Below are 19,730 nucleotides of genomic sequence, written 5' to 3'. Positions count from 1 at the left end.
TTCAAGAAAATACTTTTTTATTTCAAGTCTCTGTCTTCATAACACTCATATCTAAAGTATATAACACCACTCAAACCACACATACGCTCAGGGAGCAATACAAAACAAAGGTTTCTTGGACAAATAGCACCTTCCCGACATAAGGCTTCATACATACGAGGCTAGACCCCAAGCGGACTACCGATGTCCTTAGTGTCGGTAGCTAGCAAGTAAACATTACTGGAACTTGACTATCGCATATCTGGTAGGAATGCTGCGCAGTTTCACTGCTATTAGGCACGTTCAGAGACAACCATATAATCTCATCAACAATTGTGCATAGGAGCATTTAACAGGCACGTGAGACACATCGTCCCGTGTTAGAAAGTCAGAAAGCATGTACATGGACATATATTAGCACGAAGCACTACATTGTTACAATTGGTGAATATAAACAGCTTTAAAAACAGTTATACACTTGCTTCTGAATAAACGGTTAACAGCCTTGACCAATCAGGAAGCATATTTTTGTCATTATTGCCATGAAAGTATTGGTTGGAAGTTGGTACGCATAATACTGTTACAGGCTACATAATCACTCGTCATTAGGATGCATGCCTTGGAATACTAGTACTCAACAAAGAGTATGCAGCTCTACGACTAATCTTAATGCAAGAACCTTGTACATATTGCTTCGACTTTGGTCCTCTCCCATCGCTTAACATTGACGTGCGCAATCGAGGAGCTAACATCGTGACTTTCAAACGACCCCTAACTCCCGTTATTTATCATAGACTCATTGGAATCTTAGCGCTAGCATGAGTGAACATGTTATGAAATAGTAGGAATCATAAAACCGATTCTGCTTTCAGCAGACATTTCTCAATATGGGAAAAGGTTTTATCGCTTTGTTGACATCGACAGTTGTTCGCCACGACAATCGCAATTCCATTTGTTTAACATCGACTCACAACAGTTGTTCGACACGACTATTGTCATTCCCAGTGTTTAACTTCGATTATTGGCATTTGTGCGCCACGACTATTGAAAATCATAATCTAAAAGCATCGACTCACGACAGTTGTTCGACACGACTATAGCAATCCCCATTCTTTATCGTCGACCCATGACAGTTGTTCGCCACGAATATCACAATCCCCATTCTTGAACGTCGACCCATGACAGTTGTTCACCACGACTATTGCAATCCACATTCTTTAACGTCGACTCATGACACTTGTTCACCACGACTATCACAATCCCTATGCTTTAACGTCGACCCATGACAGTTGTTCGCCACGACTATCACAATCCCCATTGTTTAAACGTCGACTCACGACAGTTGTTCGACACGACTATAGCAATCCCCATTCTTTAAAGTCGACCCATGACAGTTGTTCGCCACGACTATCACAATCCCCATTCTTTAACATCGACTACATGACGCTTGTTCGCCACGACTATCGCAATCCCCATTCTTTAACGTAGACTCATGACAGTTGTTTGCCACGACTGTCGCAATCCCCATGCTTTAACGTCGACCCATGACAGTTGTTCGCCACGACTATCGCAATCCCCATTCTTTAACGTCGACTTATGACACTTGTTTGCCACGACTGTCGCAATCCCCATTCTTTAACGTCGACTCATGACAGTTGTTCGCCACGACTATCGCAATACCCATATATAACGCCGACCCATGACAGTTGTTCGCCACGACTATCGGTATTATCTCCCAATGTTTAACATCGACTGAAAACAGTTGCAGCAATCCGATTATTATTTAACATAGAATCACTTCAGTTGTTGTGCAATTACTACTGTAACCTACTCCCACTGCTCAGCATAGACACAAGACAGTCGTAGAGCTGCGAACGCCTTGAAAACGTGCTTTCCCAAAGAAGGCTTGATTTAATTCAGGGTTTTACATGACGCAGAAAGTGCGTGCAGTAAGCACAAATATATAAAATTGACGCCGAAAAAATATATATTGCATCCTGCAGGACGCATTATAATATTCATTATACTTAATTCTTGACAAGAAATATAAAGGTCCTGCAAATAAAGTAATTATCAAATCTCACAATACATTACACAACACCATTTCATTACTTGTCAGGACCATCATATGTCCTTTAAGGACCCTTGAAAACAATGATTAGGGGTCCTCCGGAGCCCTACTTCTGTAGGCCATGGTAAAATCCTGAATTCAACATGTGCCCCCTTCCAGACCATCTCAAATCTTCAGCACTTCATAAACAAACAACATTCATCAAACGTCTTTCACGCGCAACATTATGAAAACATTTATATAAGACACTGTTCCATTTACATTGCAAAAATAAAACTATTCCGTAAAATAGTCCGAATAATGTGCATGAAAAACATCCATGAAAAAGTATGTTCAATAACCTTGGTAAAGGATAGTAACAAAATATAATATACATATAGATTTCATAGTGCAGCATGTTGTGGGCAAGGACTCCGAGCATGGTTGCAAGGAAAAATATTTTCTTCATTTGGTCATGTGTCATTTGGTCAGAGAGACAGTTTATACAATGGCAGATTCGGCGTAGCTTTCTCCTGGATCACATTCAATGGTTACGTGACTCTCTTCATTATCAAAGTACGTACCACGCTGGCTCGTCCTTGATTTACGGTGTCCATTTACAATTGGTTTTCTAAGAGATACGTTCTCATCCTCGAGTTTTTCAATAACTTTGGCCCAGTGTCTTATCTTCCCGGAACCAAACACCAGATACACAAGGGCACCAAATATGTAAACTCCTGCACATATGTAGAACGCTGTTTGCCACTCTTCTTGGCTTTTCTGAAACAGAACAGTCACTTTATAATTGATGTTAGTGAGTGAGTGAGTGAGTATGGTTTTACGCCGCTTTTAGCAATATTCCAGCAATATCACGGCCATAAATGGGCTTCACACATTGTACCCATGTCGGGAATCGAACCCGGGTCTTCGGCGTGACGAGCGAACGCTTTAACCACTAGGCTACCCGACCGCCCCTTAATTGATGTTAAGTTGCCTATGCTATATGATTGTATATAAACATCATATATGGTAATCTATCTCTGTACGTAATATATGCACTACAGTCAAAGAGAAAACGCAATTCGTCTTTAGCAGTATTGCTGGTACACGTTCTATATAATCTATTTATACTTTCGCCATCTTCACAACTGGCATCACCACGTAGAGGCATTGCATGTGTTCATGAATCACTATGAAGAAATCCCAGGCCCACACAGGAGACGGTCTGGTCCGTACGATCTATTGATCGTGTCTATGAAACATAGGGGGATGTTTTTTTACGGTAGTTACATCAGATATATTCCAGTTATATCAAAGCTGCCTGTAAATATGGGATTATCGGTCCAACAAAGTTGTCAGCATGAGAACTGATGCACATCGTTGAATTGACACACATTCCAGAAACCGACCCTTAGTTGGTCTTAAGAGCAATGTGTGAAGCCCATGTCTAGCGTCCCCGGCGTGATATTGCTGGAATATTGCTAAATGCGGTGTAAAACCAAACTAACTCACTCAATCACTCTTATGAGCGCGGAGGGGTGGGAGCTAATCTGCCCTGGAATCATTCGAGGGTAATAGAATAATTTATACATATTGAATCATTAAGAAATCATTGCGATTTGGATTAATATGTGTAGAAAACATTAGTTAGATGTACAATGTTGTTCCCTGTGATTGATCTGCAAGTGGTCAGTTACATACCAGTATGTTTCGACACATATTTTATCATTAGGTTCTAGTCAAACGGAGTGAATGCGTTTCCATTTTTATCAATACGCAGAAAGGCAAAAGGGCCGCAACTCTGCACAGCATGTTTCATCAACTCCGATCACAACCGCAAATATAAGTGTGTTTGTTTAGGTGCACTGAACGACATTTAAGGCATTTATCAAGCACATTTCATCACTAGAACCTTAGCTGCTGTGGTACTAGGCCTCGGCAAGTTACTGTTATAAAACTTGCATATACCTCGTGTGGTAATCCCCACCCTCTACCAGTGGCAGATTATTTGACAACGTATCTCCATAATAGATCATCAGGGTAAGCTTGAATTCTTCACGTCTATTTTTACCAGAAAGTCACGACTCAGATCGGAACGACATTTTACTTGTACCATGGCCACATGTTCCCGTGTTTTTCAGGTAAAAAACTCACTTGCCTTTGCATGTGTTTGTGACGGGTGCCGCCTGTGGGGCAGGACACGCTCACCTTTCCGCGAACACCTGTTATCATCGCTATTTGATAATGATTCATAAACACATGCTCATAATATAGTCAGAATCGTACAACCGACTGCTTTTACCTGATATTCCTTATGAATATGGAAAGGGCTTTGTCGCTTTTATTTTCATAAGGGAGAGATACACGTTTTCGAATTTTTAATACACGTACATTTAGTTGTATAGGTACATCCGATGACAGTAAATAATTAGCAATTTTCTGCCTGTCAGGTGACATAGAATCGTTTGGGTTTGATCCATCAACGACGAAGAAACGATAATGCATGTGGTATCTCCCTGAGTCACAATTCTGACTTGCCTGTTGCACATGATCTTGGGAAATAATATATATGTAATGCTATATGTTTCTTTTCTGTCTGAAACTACCACTTACATTGGGAGTTATAGCACCAACGATGTAGGGGGCCAAGATTCCAGGCACAGTTGCAGCCGTGTTGGTTATGCCGAACAGGGTGCCGGCGTAGTTGGGGGCGATGTCGCCGTGGTTGATGAAGTAACCGGAGAAGTGAAAACCACACAACCCCACAGCCCCACACAGCAGTATGACAGCCCCGACGTGCTGTGTGCAGTCCATGTGGGCCACGCCTATCAACGACACCGCCGGCCCCAGCATTCCTGTGCGATGTGAAATAGTTTGTGAGCTGTAAGTCTGCATTGGGTAAGAACAGGGGAGCAGACATTCACTGCACTACACCCACTGACGTATATATCATATGTTATCCTTATGTTGTCTTTGAAAGGCATTTAGAAGTGATACACACAAGGAAGAACATTTATGGACGTTAACTTCATTATTGTGAGGAACACAACTTTTCGGAGTTTATACTTACTCCTTTATCGGGTGAACAATGTTATGAGGCAGAGGAGTATGTATATACTCCGAAACGTTGTGTTCCTCATAATAAAGAAGTTGACATCCATAAATTTTCTTCCTTACCTTCTGTTGCTATTAACAGTACTTTGATCCATGTTTCTATACTTAGAGTTTACCAGTGTTAGGGCTATTATTTTTGGGGTAGTCGTTATACGCTTGTTGTATTTAAACGCGTAACTAAAAAAGACAGGGTGATGATCGAAAAAGCAATATGATTACAAATGAATACATTATAACGTGGTCAGTAAATAATGACGTCAGTACATAAGTAAAAATCAGGAACCAGTAATTATTACACATATACTCTCGTGTATACCACTAACGTTACGGGCCGAGACGTTGAGCCTGATATAAATAAGTGTTTTTGTCAAAATATTAACAGACTCGGCGAATATTTAAAAAAATGTCAATTGCATTCCATTTTTTAATCTAAGGATAGCAGGTCTGTAAACAAAGTATCAAAAACAAACGCCTAATTGAAGTATTATCATATTAATTGTCGCACAGAAATATTTCCTTGAAAATATATCTTATGAACTCGCATTCGTTTAATCATATGGCCATCTCACCTACCTATGAGAGACAAAACCTTCCGTGTCCAAGTTACGGAGAGTATTTTCCGTAATATGAGAAAGTCCGCAAGCAATCCTGATATCGATATGCATGCCCAGAAACACAGGTATGGAAGCATGGAATACACTCCGTTCTGAAAGAGAAAATGCGTTGAAGACAATGAATTTAATAAAATTTAAATTATCAAATCTACATACGATTTTACTTCTATTTGTTATCAGTGAATTTTGAAACGGTAGTCGTGTTAAAAGTTACAACAATGGGAGAAGTTTTAAAAGATTTTCAGAAATATATTATATCACATAAAGTAGATACGATCATCGTAGCACAGTTTTGTTACTGGCGTTTTGTTGTATAGGTATACAGTCACTCGAGTGAGTAGTTTGGGTTTAACGCCGCCTTAAACAATATTATAGTTATATCACAGCGTGTCAGCCTTATGTGGGAGGAAAGCCCCAAGTGATGCAGGTCTCAGACGTTTACCACTTTGGTGAAACCCACGAGCTCGGGTATAGTGCTGAAAAACCAAGAAACATATTCGGGGTAACCGGGTTTCGAACCCATAAAAAAATCATAAGTTTCTGCCGTGTCCAAGGGACGCAACTCTGCAGAGCAAATTGCGACGCCTTAGACGACTGGGCCGCCCAAAAGTGCAGTGTAAATAATATATCAAGATAAATAAACATTATATAAACTCAATATTCACGTACCTGTTTGATATCAAATTTGAGCACCTCCTTCATGTATGTGGGTATCTGTGTCAACAACATGTATATCCCATAGTTGCCACAGGTGTGAGCAATGATGATGGCCCATACCGGGCCTGATGAAAATATAGCCCGCCAAGGAGTTGTTCGAGCCTGGAAACATGACAAGCAATATGTAACACTCCTACAGTGACTGAGTAACTTGGAGCTAGCGCCGCAAGTATGGGTGTGCATTCATTTGTTTGGTTCACTTGGACAGTTTGCAGGTATTCGATCACGGACACGCATTCAAACACTCTGGTCTCTTCAAATTCAGTTCAAGATTGAAGTTTCTAAATATTCGGAAACAGCGCTTCTGTATACATGTATATTCATGCTAGGAAGACCCAATGGTCTCTTAGGAATGTGAATTAGCCCGTCAGTGTTTACGTCAGTGTTTACGTATTGCTCTTAATTGTATTAAAGAAGTTGTTCATCCATAAATTCATATCCTTACTTAGTGGTAAGGTCATTTCAAAAATATATTCTCGTGATAAAACGTATGAACGTCAAATAGTCGTTCAAACGCATATAAACGTCAGTATCGTGGTCAAATAGCAGAATGAATTCAAAAGCAGTGTAAACGACACATTTACAAAACATCGAACAATGACTCTTTGTTACATCCTTTGAGGGTTTTGAGACTTAAATATCATACTACTGATACATAATGAACCTGTCTGCGCCGTTTGTTACTTACTTCGAGGCCCTGTGCTATTTGTGGAAATGGTGGAAATGTCTGACCGTACCTTTGGTTGTTTCTTGCTCTCTTCGAGGCTTTTTGAGATGTACTTCCTCTCCAGGTCTGATATTCCGGGGGTCGAATCTGGCTGATCGTGAGCAAATATCGTCCAGATAACACACCATAAAAGCCCTAAGCTTCCTGATGAAAAACAATAAAAGATTTCATTAAATATTATACATTTGGTCAATATACGCTATTTTCTTCATAAGTGCTGTGTCCCTTAGAAATGCCAGTACCCTATGATCGTGGGTTCGAATACCAGACTATGATGTTTGGTTTGTCAGCACCATACGCGGGCTCGTGGAGGTAAAGGCATAATTCCGGAATCCTTCCCATATTTAGCTGACCCGTCGTGAAATGATTTTCAAAGCGGCTTTGAACCCTACAAATCTACTCACTCACTCAACCACCCCAGACAATTTACAATGTTACTGTAAAATGGTGTTGGTAAATTGAACCTTGTCACCAGGTATTCGCAAAAAGGTGAGCGTATCCTGCCACACCGTCCACTCCAGTCATAAACACATGCAAAGGCAAGGCAAAGTTACCTATGACATAGAAAATAGACGCCCATCCACCGTCAAAACCATAACTGCATAGCAGGCCTCCTATAGGGAATATCAAAGCGTTACCAAACTGCCCCCCTGAAACAAATAACACAGTATCAATAAACGTTTTCTCTGGGTCTTCATTCTTCATTGTTATAATCTACCTAAAATTTGATAAACCTAAAATAAAGTGTCATGGGTAAGAGAAGCAGGTCATATCTTTAGCATACCGGTTTTCTTATGTTCCTCTATGACACGATATCTATCAAGATATGAAGAAGACAGTAATAAGAAAATGATAACTAATACTTATAAATATAACACTGCAACGCCAGAGAATAATCAGTCTCGATTATCTGACGAAACATATTACATTTGACGGAAAAGGCAAATTAGAAATGAAAATTTTGGATCACTTAAAGTCAGTCATGACACCAGGTGTTCAATAAAAGGCTAAGTATGTCCTCTCCTACCGGTAGCCCTGACCAGTAACACAATGTCCATATAAAACGTAAGTGTTTGTTTGTCAGTCAAGCTAAAGGTTTTGAATAAATTCTGTAAAATAATTGGAGCGTAAAATAGACAGATGGGAAATGATAAGCATGAGACAGAAAAAAGTTTACTTATGCGTTCAATTCAACAGCATCTGATATATAAACAAATGCGTGTCAAAGCCAACGTAAAGGGTAACTTATGAAACACCCATTTCCTTAATTCGTCCTATCATTATAAGTCCTCCTGTGACTTACTCATTCTATGACTAAAAATGATATTTTCTCAGCTACCTTCAATGTGTTTTGTTTCTGACAAATCAAATAACTAGTTCTGTGTACAGTGTTGCTTTTATTTACCTGACAATGATATCCCAATGAGTCTGCTCCGTTCCCAAGGTGGTGACCAGTTCGCCCAGAGAGCTTGTGAGGCCGGATACATGACTGACTGTGAGAGAAAGATTGAGTTAAGCTTAGGCATTACTGCACAAAACATATGAACTTAGGAATAAGTGACCAGGAGAGGTCGTTGTTTCTACAACGAATAAAAAACACAAAGGCATATGTTGATTGTGTAACCTCAGGGCGAAACCTCATAACGGGTTCTCTCTCTTTCAATATTTATAAGATACATGATGTGGTTCGATACTGGCTAAAAAAGGTGCCTGACCCGATTACACATAACAAGGCCCCCATCAACATATATTCGTAGCGTTGAGCCTATCGTATATAAAGGTTTCACATACTTATGACTGTTTGGATCAGAACCCACGTCGTCGAATGCTTTACAATATCGTTTCTTGTTCGGTAAAATTCCGATACATCCACGATTAGCAACAAGAGAGTTTCATTACCTCTTCCCAATACGTGTTTGGACGATCAACTGTTACAAATGAAACACTGTTCAAAGAGACGTTAATGTCACTCACTCAACCTCAACATATATCAGCATTCCATTTGTAATGAGTAATTATTGTCTGGTGCTTGCAGAGATAATATGTAACATGGGTGAAACTTGTCCCTTATCGTACGTCGTTAAATTTAGAAATTTTGATTATTTCTGAAAGTGGACTCACCTCCCCAATGCCCACAATGACGCGGACAGCTAGCAGGAGATAGGGACTTCCACGGGCCGCAAATGGAGTCAGCATATTCAAGATGGCGACGGGGAACATACCGGCAGCAATCACCTTCTTGGCGCCAAATCTCTCGCTCAGCATCCCTCCGGGTACTTGTAGGACTAAATAGCCCCAGAAAAACGCCCCCAGTAGCAACCCTTGTAGTGACTTGTCCCATAAAAACTCCGCCCCCTGAAAAAGACATTATTACAACCTGTAGATTAATTATATTTTTCAAATCACAAGTGGGGTTGCGAAAAACACTCTGGCAGAAGCATGTCTTGCAATATCTTACACCTACTGACGAGCAAATAAGTGGAGAGAGAGAGAGAGAGAGGGGGGGGGGGGGGGGGGGGGGGGGGGGGTGTATGATATGATGAGTAACGTATTTGGCTGTACCGAATGACAGTCACTCTCTGCTTTTTACAGGCAGATTGGGTAGACGAGGGACATGCTCTGGAGTGTCAGACCTCCAGCCACCAATCCCAAAGAAAGACACGGCTACGGTTTCCTACGGTGACTGGCAGGTGGCTGGTAGTCACCACCCTGTCAGCCGCTGGGAGGTTTGCTGAAGAAGGCCACGATACAAGAGCAAGGCTTAGAGACCAACACGAGGCGCAACGCTGACACCGGAACCCCGACTTCACAGACATCGATGGGCTCGAACACAGCGACACTGGCAGAACAGAGTCATGTTCACAGACGAGAACAGATTCCAGCTTTTCAGATAATATGGAATATTTCGTGTCTACCGCCGACGAGGAGAACGAACGTCACGTTGTTGCGTTCAAGACGTCCTACCGTCTGACAAGGTCTTAGTCGTCCTATCCGTTTTGCAACAGAAACCGAGACCCTGTTTCAGCAAGATAAAGCAAAGCTCCATACAAGACAAGATTTCATGCAAGCCCATAACGTGGCCTTCTTGCCCTTGTCAGCACGATCAACACACGTATCACCTATAGGACACTTGTCGGACCTTGAACCTCACATTAAAGCACGACTAGTTCGCCCTTGTAACAGGGATCAGTTAGCACAGGCCTTCCGAGACAAATGGCGTCGAATCCCATTTCTTGAGATCTGACTTCTCACACCTTCTGCACGTTGTCGCGTTTGGACTTGATATTTACGATATTGACTGACAATATGTGACATTCTGAAGGTAAAAAGCGAGTTTCATGTGTTGATTTCATTCTAGATGGTTGATCGATTACTGAACAACTGATCCCATCTTCAAAACTGTGGTATGCCTTATTTTTTGTTCTTCTCATTCAAGGCATAACTTGTAATGATGATGGTAATTCATGTCTTTTGCCAATACAAGAGTATGCAATGATATTGGTCCTGTTCTTTTTTATGAACAAACAATGTTGGCTGGTGACGTTTCCCCTGCTCATGCGTTCACAAAGTGATGATTACAAGAGTGAAGGTCTTCAGGAACCCATGCTTGTAACAGGTCGGGTTGTCAGACTCCGTATCCCGATCGTAGATCGATGCTCATGTTAATCACTGTATTGTCTGGTCCAGATTCTATTATTTGCAGACCAATGTCATTCAGCTGGAATATTGTGGAGTGCAGCGATAAACAAGAAATAACCACAAACAAGAAACAACCAAACAAACAGGTGTGCACCTGTCTCTCGAGGCGGTGGGGTAGCCTGGTGATTAAAGTCTAGCTCGTGAAGCCGAGAACCGGTCCCGTGCCCCACATGGCTACGATTGATGAAGATTATTCCTCAACCCCGCCATCAATTCGTGCTGAGAAGTTGATTGGTTAATGCACTGCCGTCCCTAGCAACTTGACGTCATATCAGTACATTCTTTGCAAATAATTTGAACCATTCCAGATAGTTATATAAATAAAAGTGAACCCTTTCCATATTTATAACAAAAAAAGTGGATTGTACGATTCCGACTATTTCATTATAATGTGATCCTGAATCACAATCAAATAGTGATGATAGAAGATGTTACAAAATATCAACGCCAGAGAATAACCAGCCTCGATTATCCGAAGAAACAGGTTCCATTGGTCATGTAAGGCAACATGGCGGTGAAAATAAAAATACATTCGGACAACTACAGCAAAAAAGTAATTAAATCGTTCTCCGTAAATAAAACTGAATATTAATATAGTGAATGAAAGAAATACCTCCGTATGCGACGAAGCTTGAACGGGACATTGTTGTGCGTCAGTTGTTTTAGAGTAATGACTTGTTGTGTTAGACGTAGTGCTGTCAGGTGATGCGGTATAAGTATTGTTATAATGGTCGTCTCTGACCATGCAGACCATTGCTATACTGAGATTCACCCTGAGAGCATAGAGACACGCAAAGCCGAAGAAACACAGCACAGATAAACGGAAGCGCTTCGACGTCCACCATGGCACTGCAACAAAAGAGTGGACGTGAATGTCAAATCAGATTTACAAGAAACTATACATTTGTTAATCAGTATATCTCATATCTGAGATGGCGATATAGCCTCGTGTTAAACCGTTCGCTCAGCGTTGGTTTGATTCCAATCATAAGCTTTGAAAACTATTTTAGAGGTGTGCATTAAAGTCCCATAAGAATTACGTTGACCCAACCTCCCGTACTTGGTACGACTCCAATTCATGTTTCCTCTGTAAAGAGCTAGACTCGTTGTGCAAAAAGAGCAGAAACCAGTGATCTTGTGTTCAAATCCCGGTTCGTCCTCATTACTATTGTGGGATTACCCCATACTCGTGCATCTGGTTCCCCAAAGTGGTACACATCTCATACCTGCAAAGTAGCGCTAAATCAAACTCACTCACCCTCTCTGACAAGAGGTGTTTGTATGTGTATGGTTTCAATAATGAGTGTCAGCAGAGTAGAGCGATGGTACAATGGCTAGTGCATTCGATCGCCGTGCACAAGATCTGGGTTCAACAAAAGAAATAGATAAAGCTACGACGAGACAGACTAACCTTGTCGGGGGTCGATACCCGCTGATTTGATACTTTCTTGGTCTACTGACACAGGTCTTTGGTTGTAATGGTGCAGGTCCCAACTTGACTGACGCAAATACACCGTCTTCACTGGACCCTCTTCATCTTCTTGAAGCATCGTTGACTTCTGCAACAGTTGCATTCTGATTTAGAATTAACACATCGTCAAGACTTCACCACGTCCAAAACTAGTCTAGTGATGTGAGGTGAAATAGTTTTAACGCCGCTTTGAACAGTATTCCAATATATCACGACGTGTCAGCTTACTGTAGGAGGAAAGTGATGCAGGTCACAGACGTTTACCACTTTGGTGAAACCGTTGACCATGGGTATGATGTTGATAAACCTAGAAACATAATCGGAGCGAACCGAGATTCGAACCCACAATCATAGGTTTCTGGCGTGTCCAAGGGATGCAACCCTGCACAGCGCATTGCTGACCAATCCGTGCCCGGGGGTCCTGACTAACAGGGTCGGTACTCATAGGTTTCCTCTGTTTTTATCATCCAAAGCAACAAACCACTCTTTGCCAATTTGAAATACTATACCGCTACTCATATGTAACCGACAAATACTACCTCGGCAGACTGGCGTACTTCATATGGAAACATCTGCTTCTCACAACATCAAACTCGATCACTGCCATATAGGCGCGTATGCCGCCGCTAGAGATGTAGTGAATATATATTGATAATTCATGACACTATATACATGTGTTCGTAACAGTATTTATACTCTCCCCGATACTTATTTCTGTCGTACTTGACTCATGGTTCTTTAATGATGTGGTTGTTTGATGTTTAAAACCAGCAATATGACGGCGGCCCGTCAATAACTGATTCTGGACCAGCAACCTTGTGATTGCTATTATAAGCATATATATTGAATAATGACAGGGCCCGGTCATTGGCAGCAAGTTGAATTCGTGTCAAGGACACAGCACTCATGATCAGTCGTGTCATTCCGGGTCAAGCCGAGTGGGTTACGGAAAAGGGCGAGTGGTGACGGATGAGAAACAAAACATTTGTCCTAATTCGTACTTCACGTGGCAACCACGCAGTCAAATATTACTCTATGTACATAGCGACATTATATCCGTTTCTCACAGGACTCAGTCTATCCTGCGACAAATTTAAAACCATAGCAGATAATTGACGCACAGCATTAACCCAAGCAATCATATCATTGTATAACGTGCTACATCTCTTATAATGTAATGCAGATACTGACAGCTGGATTGATGGATCGTGTGATCATGTTAAATTCACATATTTCAAAACAGGAAGATATTGGCGCGACGTACTAATGATAGGTTTCCTTAGCTCACGTAGCTCATGCATGTGCGCATAGCTGATACCACATACAGGCGTCGTGCACGCCAAGTTACAGGATCCTGATGATTCCTGTTCACATGACCTTACGCCTTATTAGGGAGTATCCCTGTAATAATAATAATAATAATAATAATAATAATAATAATAATAAAAATAATAATAATTTCTAGGAGAAGAGGAATATTTCAGGGAGATTCTTTTAGCCCTTTGCTTTTCTCTTTGCCACTAAATCCTTTAAGCTTTATGTTCAGCAAAGAGGAAGGTTATCACCCGGGACCTCCTCAGCACAGATCCCTAACACCCCTTACACACCTCCTTTACATGGATGACCTTGAACTTATTGCCAATGGAGGATCTACACTCAAAAAACAGACTCTGCTTGTCGAGTCCTTCTCTAATGATATCGGCATGTCATTTGGACTCGACAAACGCAACACTCTTCATTTAAAACGTGGCAAGGTAGAAGAGGGAGGATCAGTCAGTTTACTTGGGGGAGGAGTTATTGATCATCTCGTGGACGGTCAGGCCTATACGTACTTAGGGATGCAGATAAGGGATAAACTCCAAAATGCCCATGCAAGGACGAACTTCGGGCAGAGTACAAATGTAAACTTAAGAAAAAGGATGTGGGACATAATCTCAATGTCAGTGTTGATGGGTCTGTACTGCTGGTCGGTGCAGAAATGAGTGTCAACCAAGACAAACGCCATATAAAATCGACCCAGTCCACGTTTTTCAAGGAGAGGCTATCTGAACGACCACTGCATCGAGTTTATGTGCAGTGTGTTGAGAAGGTAGGCAACCCTGCAGAGTCCTCTGCTTGGATGAGGTCGGCTGGCCTGAAAAGTGAAACAGAAGGCTTTCTCTTTGCTGCTCAGGACCAATCACTTCCCACTCGAAAACTCGAAATTTTGCATTAAAATGTAAATATGTAATGTCGATTATGTAATTTAGTGAGACTTTCCAACGCATTGTCAGTGAATGCCCCGCTTTGGCACAAATGCAATATCTTAAGCGACGTGATGAGTGGCTCGATCATTTTATTACCGTCATCGCCATGTTGGGGTTTTGACACAGAGGTCCATCCATGGTACGACCCTGAATACGTTGGGGGCGTCATGCAAAATGATAAATACAAAATCCTTTGGAATAGGCCCGTATACAGCCGCAGACATATCCAGGCCAACAAACCTGATCTTGTCCTCTTTGATAAACCCAATGAAATCATTTATATCATTGAATTTTCTATCTCTTTTGACAAGTTGAGGAAAAACATGGCAAATATGCAGACCTCGCGTTCCGAATGTCACACATTCCAAGTACCAAGTTGTCCGACTCCCCATTGTCCTCGGTGCCGTAGGTTTGGTACCTCCCAAATCTGTTGACTGACAACGGGAAAGTACCTGGGTTTGCTTCCAGGAATACAGGCCTTCTGACAATCTTTGTAATGAAGAAGGCTGCAGTGTTGGGGAGTCTTCACGTTCTCCGAAAAGTTCTGGGTGGGTTTGACTAGGCAGCGCTTCCTGGAAGAAGTCCCATGCGCTGGACTGCGTGTAAAGGGGGCAAGGGCCCTGAGCAGATGATGAGCCTGACCAGCCTGACTGTGCCAGGATCACTCAAACCCTCTTTGCTGCATTTTTAATTTTAATCTGTAAATAATAATAATGCCTTAGGAGAAACCACATGTGCTACATGTGCTTCAGAGTTGGGGCTGATGTTGTGCGTTGTACCCTGGACCAATACTAAGTGTGTCCAAGGATCACTACACATTTCGAGATATGTCAAGACGACAATATACACCAGGGAAGACAGCTTTACAACACTGCTAACTAAAATTAAAGAAAGTATTCCGAGTTCGTTTTTTATGTAATTGATAATTGAAAGAAATGTTGTTAAATTTAATTTTGTCCATTTAAGCATCACTCGTTCCTGAATGTGTTTGGAAATAGTAATATGGCTGGATAACTTTGTATAAAAATACATTAGATCAATGAAGTCTGTGGTAAGAAATGAATTTGCAACCACATATTTCCCCTTCCACGTATGAAATGTATATTTGCGCCGCAAAAAGCAAACTGATCGATTTCCAAAGACAAAATATCTAAGATACCCATCAGCAATTGTGTATAATGCGAAAACATTTCTTTTAATTTCTAAAAGTTTTAAATTAAATTATATTTAAGAACATAAAACCATATAGAAGTTTTCTTCGGGTGCTGTCTAAGCGCCAGTACAGTTCATATTTTGGATATGATATTGCTAACTATATATATTTTCAATTGCAAATCAGACACATGATAAAATCACCTGAGAGAAATAGTTTCTGTTGCCCTTAAGTTAATAATATTAGAATACTTTCCAGAAGAAATGCATACGAAATTTCATTTCACTGGATCCATGAATCCAGAGTTCTCAAGCTACATAGACTGAAGCCAATACCGTTCACAAGACAAATGTTCAGATTTACATATTTCCAGATTAACAAACCGTGGTTGTTATTGTTTCAAAATGAATACACACTTTCCTTCAATAAAGCATTCGGAAGACACGGTGTCCGGACAAGCGAGACCGCCTCCGTGGTCTAGTGGTAGAGCGTCCGCCCGGAGAGCGGAAGGTCCGGGGTTCGATCCAAAACCGCGTCATACGAAAAGACGTTAAAAGATGGTACTTGTTGTTACCCTGTCTGGCGCTCGGCATTAAGGGGCTAAAACAAGGACTGGTCGGCTCGGAGTCAGTATACTGTGTCTGAGTGGGGTATTCATGTTAAACTGCGGCATGGTATCTCAGTGTGCTAGCACTATAAATCGGCATCAGTCCGGACTAGTACAAGCAGCCACACACACACATACACGTGCATGCACGTCACTATATAAGTGCAATAATATTGGACGCGACGTTAAACCCCATTTCACCTCACCTCACCCGCGAGGTTTTACTGTGGAATGTGGCACTACTTAATACTCATTGGTTGTATTACACGAGCAATCTTATCACTTTACACTACCGCATTACATTATATCTACTACTTGCACTCCCGACAGGATGGCTCACAAAGGAAACCCAACGCCATGTTCCGCCTAGATTACAACAGATTCGAGACGGAAGAACATTAGTAATATTTATCGCATTTTCCGACATGCTCATCACAGAAAGCGGTAATACGTGCTTTGCCTGTTTGTAAAGTGCACAAGCAACTTTGACTATAAAAGCGTTATCACTTTGCAGTCTCACAATCCATTGCCTGTTATAAACATAATTATGCAATTTCAAAACTCATAAACTCATTAAACATATCTGATAGTTGTAACTTAACTGATTCGGTAGTCAGTGCGTCAATCGTCTCCATTTCCCCCCTTCTGTGCGTTTGTATCAGCCTCGCCGCTTATTCACTTGTCATGCGTGCATATCATGGTATTAGGTAACAGTTAAACGCATGTATAGAATTATCTGGTTGGATTAAGATCCCACATACAAGTGCAAGTGACGACAGGGAAGGGAAAGCGTCTCATCATTCGACTTCCTCGTCCGTCTAGTGAAGCCGTCATATGCTGTGATTTGTTTATTTGTTTGCTTGTTGTTTAAAGCCGCACTCAGCAATATTTCAGCTATATGACGGCGGTCTTAAAGATAATCGAGTCTTGACCAGATAAAGATGGATTCTCTGATAACAACTGTTGCGTATTGCACTGTTTTCAATTTCCCTTCCTCAGCCAAATGACGCAAACGTATGCTCGTTCTTATCAAAAGCTGTTTTATGCAACCTGCTTTCATACGTTAAGAAATGTGCATAGTTTATGTAGATAACCTGTTAAGTGATGTTATAATTCAGGATATAATTGTATAATATAAAGTTGCAATGGCCCATATGAATAAATCAATCGATGTAAGCCTTTATCTGAAAATAGCAATGTGTCATACAATGTATGTAGTATTATACGGTATGTTTGTTTGTTGTTTAACGCCGCACCCAGCAATATTCAAGCTATATGACGGCGGTCTGTAAATAATCGAGTCTGAACCAGACAACCCAGTGATTGATATCACGAGCATCGATCGACGCAATTGGGATACGATGACATGCATCAATCAGGTCAGTGAGCCTGACCACCCGATCCCGTTATTCGCCTTTTATGGCAAGCATGAGTTGCTGAATACTTCTACCCCAGATCTTGCTATGAACATACCGTTGTTATGTATAAAACATGCAAGTCACAACTACAGTGAACAGGTGAAGTGATTCATTGTTACAAATATAATACCATGGTAATCATGATCTAGGTACATTCTGTATAATGTAGCTAGTTTATGAGTAATATAGATATATATATGTAACCGTGCGTATAATACCACACAGTTGAGTTGTCTGTATATATATTGACATACCAGTGAAGCAAATGTTCAAACTTAGTTCTGCAGTTCTTAAAGTACATATCAACTCTGATGCTGACGGTATTGTATACCTATCAAATTAAATGAATAAAACATGAAGCAGAGCGCGATCGTGATTTATGCTTACAGCGTACGATTTATTGATCCAGTTTTGAATTTGTTAGTGTGGCTGCCAGTAATGTTCATTTGAATCTGAGAACCGTGCCACACACACTCACAGACAGAGAGAGAGAGACAGAGAGAGATCTAGAGAGAGAGAGAGAGAGAGACAAAAACAAACACACGCATACAATACACGTGTTTCAAGTTTTGTCTTGTTCGCCAGGGGAGTAATTAGCTAAAAAATGAAGGTCACGTTAGTGCGCATTTTTCTCACCATTTCAACACAAAATAATACATCGACTGCACGTCCAGGTTTGTGCCTATGCCAAACGTGTCACACTCGTCTTACAACTGATACCATCGTTTATGAAATGATTTAAACAGTTCGCAGTATGTTGACCGAACACTGCACTCAATAAGACTATACAGCCAACTGCTGATGTTTCGTTCGGGTCATGTCTATCCTCCCGAAACTACCACCAACGGGAGGGTAAATGTTAGCGTGCTTGCTCAGGCAATGTGTGCTGGCGATGAGTGGACTTCGTCTTTTCAACATGTCCTAGATTTCATTACTTTTGTCCAGACATGTGTACATTTGTGTTTCCGGTACTCCCTTAAATGACTCCACGTGCAACCCTCGTGAATATAGGTTAGTAGACGTTAACCCTGCACTCGCGCTATAACGAGATTGATTGTATTGATCGAGGAATTCCCCTGACCTCATGTAGAACGTTGTGTGCTTATCAGGTCATTGCTATACGGTGAAATACACATAGCCTACCTGTCGACTCGAACCATACGTTTTGTATACTCAGTATCAGTAGGAAAAGTTGACCTAAGTGGAATACACACATTCTTCACGGTCTGATAAACATTAAGATCAGATGAAAGCGTAACACCTGTCTGGCCTTGAAACGGTGAAAGTCCCTGTCCACAGGTAAATAATGGAGAATGATGGTCTTACCTTGTTCACAACACTGACACCATGGGTAGATATTCAAAGGAAGTATATTGCTTCTTCATTAAGGAGTTGCCGACTCTTATCAGCTTTATACGCCGAGAGATATTATGAGTCAATTGTGGGTTGTGTTGCGTGCCGTACTCGCGCAACAACCCTACAGCTTACAACAGGAATTAGACGCGCGATGTTTGTTCAAGCATGCCGCAGATATCCTTGTGCGCATCGGACAATTGAGGTCGCTGTGCCCGGTTCGTTTGACTTTAGTGCTATCAAGGGGAGGAAATGTGTTTGTCACTCGGCCCTGGGGTGCACACAGTCGGCACGCGCCATGCTCCGTGACGTCATTGAACGTGCAGTGACGCACTCGTCCCGCCCACTTCGTCGTCAGCGCGTGCTGTCGGAGGAGAGGGGACTCGTGCTGGACCACGTTTGACTGGTTACAAAACCGTTTGGGCTGGACTTTCAGTACTATACCGGCAGTAGTGACCCACATGTTGAATATTGTAACTCGGAAACTTGATAAGTTGTAACGGCACATATTGACACGGGAGGGTATTGGCTAATTACATCCATGAATGTAACGCTCTATATAGTAACTGCCGAGGAAGTGGA

General features: G+C 41.5%; 1 protein-coding gene across 2 annotated transcripts; it reads right to left on the bottom strand.

The window, feature by feature from the left end:
* LOC124114325 (sialin-like) lies at positions 1-19,485 on the bottom strand. Of its 2 annotated transcripts, none has more exons than XM_046474828.2 (11): positions 19,122-19,485; positions 12,312-12,459; positions 11,514-11,749; positions 9,323-9,556; positions 8,607-8,694; positions 7,756-7,851; positions 7,212-7,345; positions 6,427-6,576; positions 5,717-5,849; positions 4,643-4,884; positions 1-2,809 (listed from the first exon to the last, which is right to left on the bottom strand). In XM_046474828.2, exons 2-11 carry the CDS (start codon positions 12,448-12,450, stop codon positions 2,531-2,533), a joined length of 1,731 nt encoding a protein of 576 aa, XP_046330784.1. In that variant the 5' UTR covers positions 12,451-12,459; positions 19,122-19,485; the 3' UTR covers positions 1-2,530. The 2 variants fall into 2 exon arrangements, with proteins under 2 accessions (XP_046330784.1, XP_046330777.1); XM_046474821.2 differs by lacking the exon at positions 19,122-19,485 and adding an exon at positions 16,980-17,139.
* Between the last annotated feature and the right edge of the window lie 245 nt (positions 19,486-19,730).

The sequence above is a fragment of the Haliotis rufescens genome, unplaced genomic scaffold, assembly GCF_023055435.1.
Source record: "Haliotis rufescens isolate VD_foot unplaced genomic scaffold, xgHalRufe1.0.p SCAF_4, whole genome shotgun sequence".
Lineage (NCBI taxonomy): Eukaryota > Metazoa > Mollusca > Gastropoda > Lepetellida > Haliotidae > Haliotis > Haliotis rufescens.
The sequence above is the reverse complement of the archived record's forward strand: the minus strand, read 5'-3'. Positions and strand labels throughout refer to the sequence as shown.

Excerpts from the sequence above, each read along its gene's own strand:
- LOC124114325 (XM_046474821.2), bottom strand. The coding sequence starts at position 17,012 with ATGGAGACGATTGACGCACTGACTACCGAATCA. Across the intron at positions 7,852-8,606 it reads CATTGGGATATCATTGTCAG|GGGGGCAGTTTGGTAACGCT; the intron begins GTAAATAAAAGC and ends TATTTGTTTCAG. Across the intron at positions 2,810-4,642 it reads TTGGTGCTATAACTCCCAAT|AAAAGCCAAGAAGAGTGGCA; the intron begins GTAAGTGGTAGT and ends GTTCTGTTTCAG.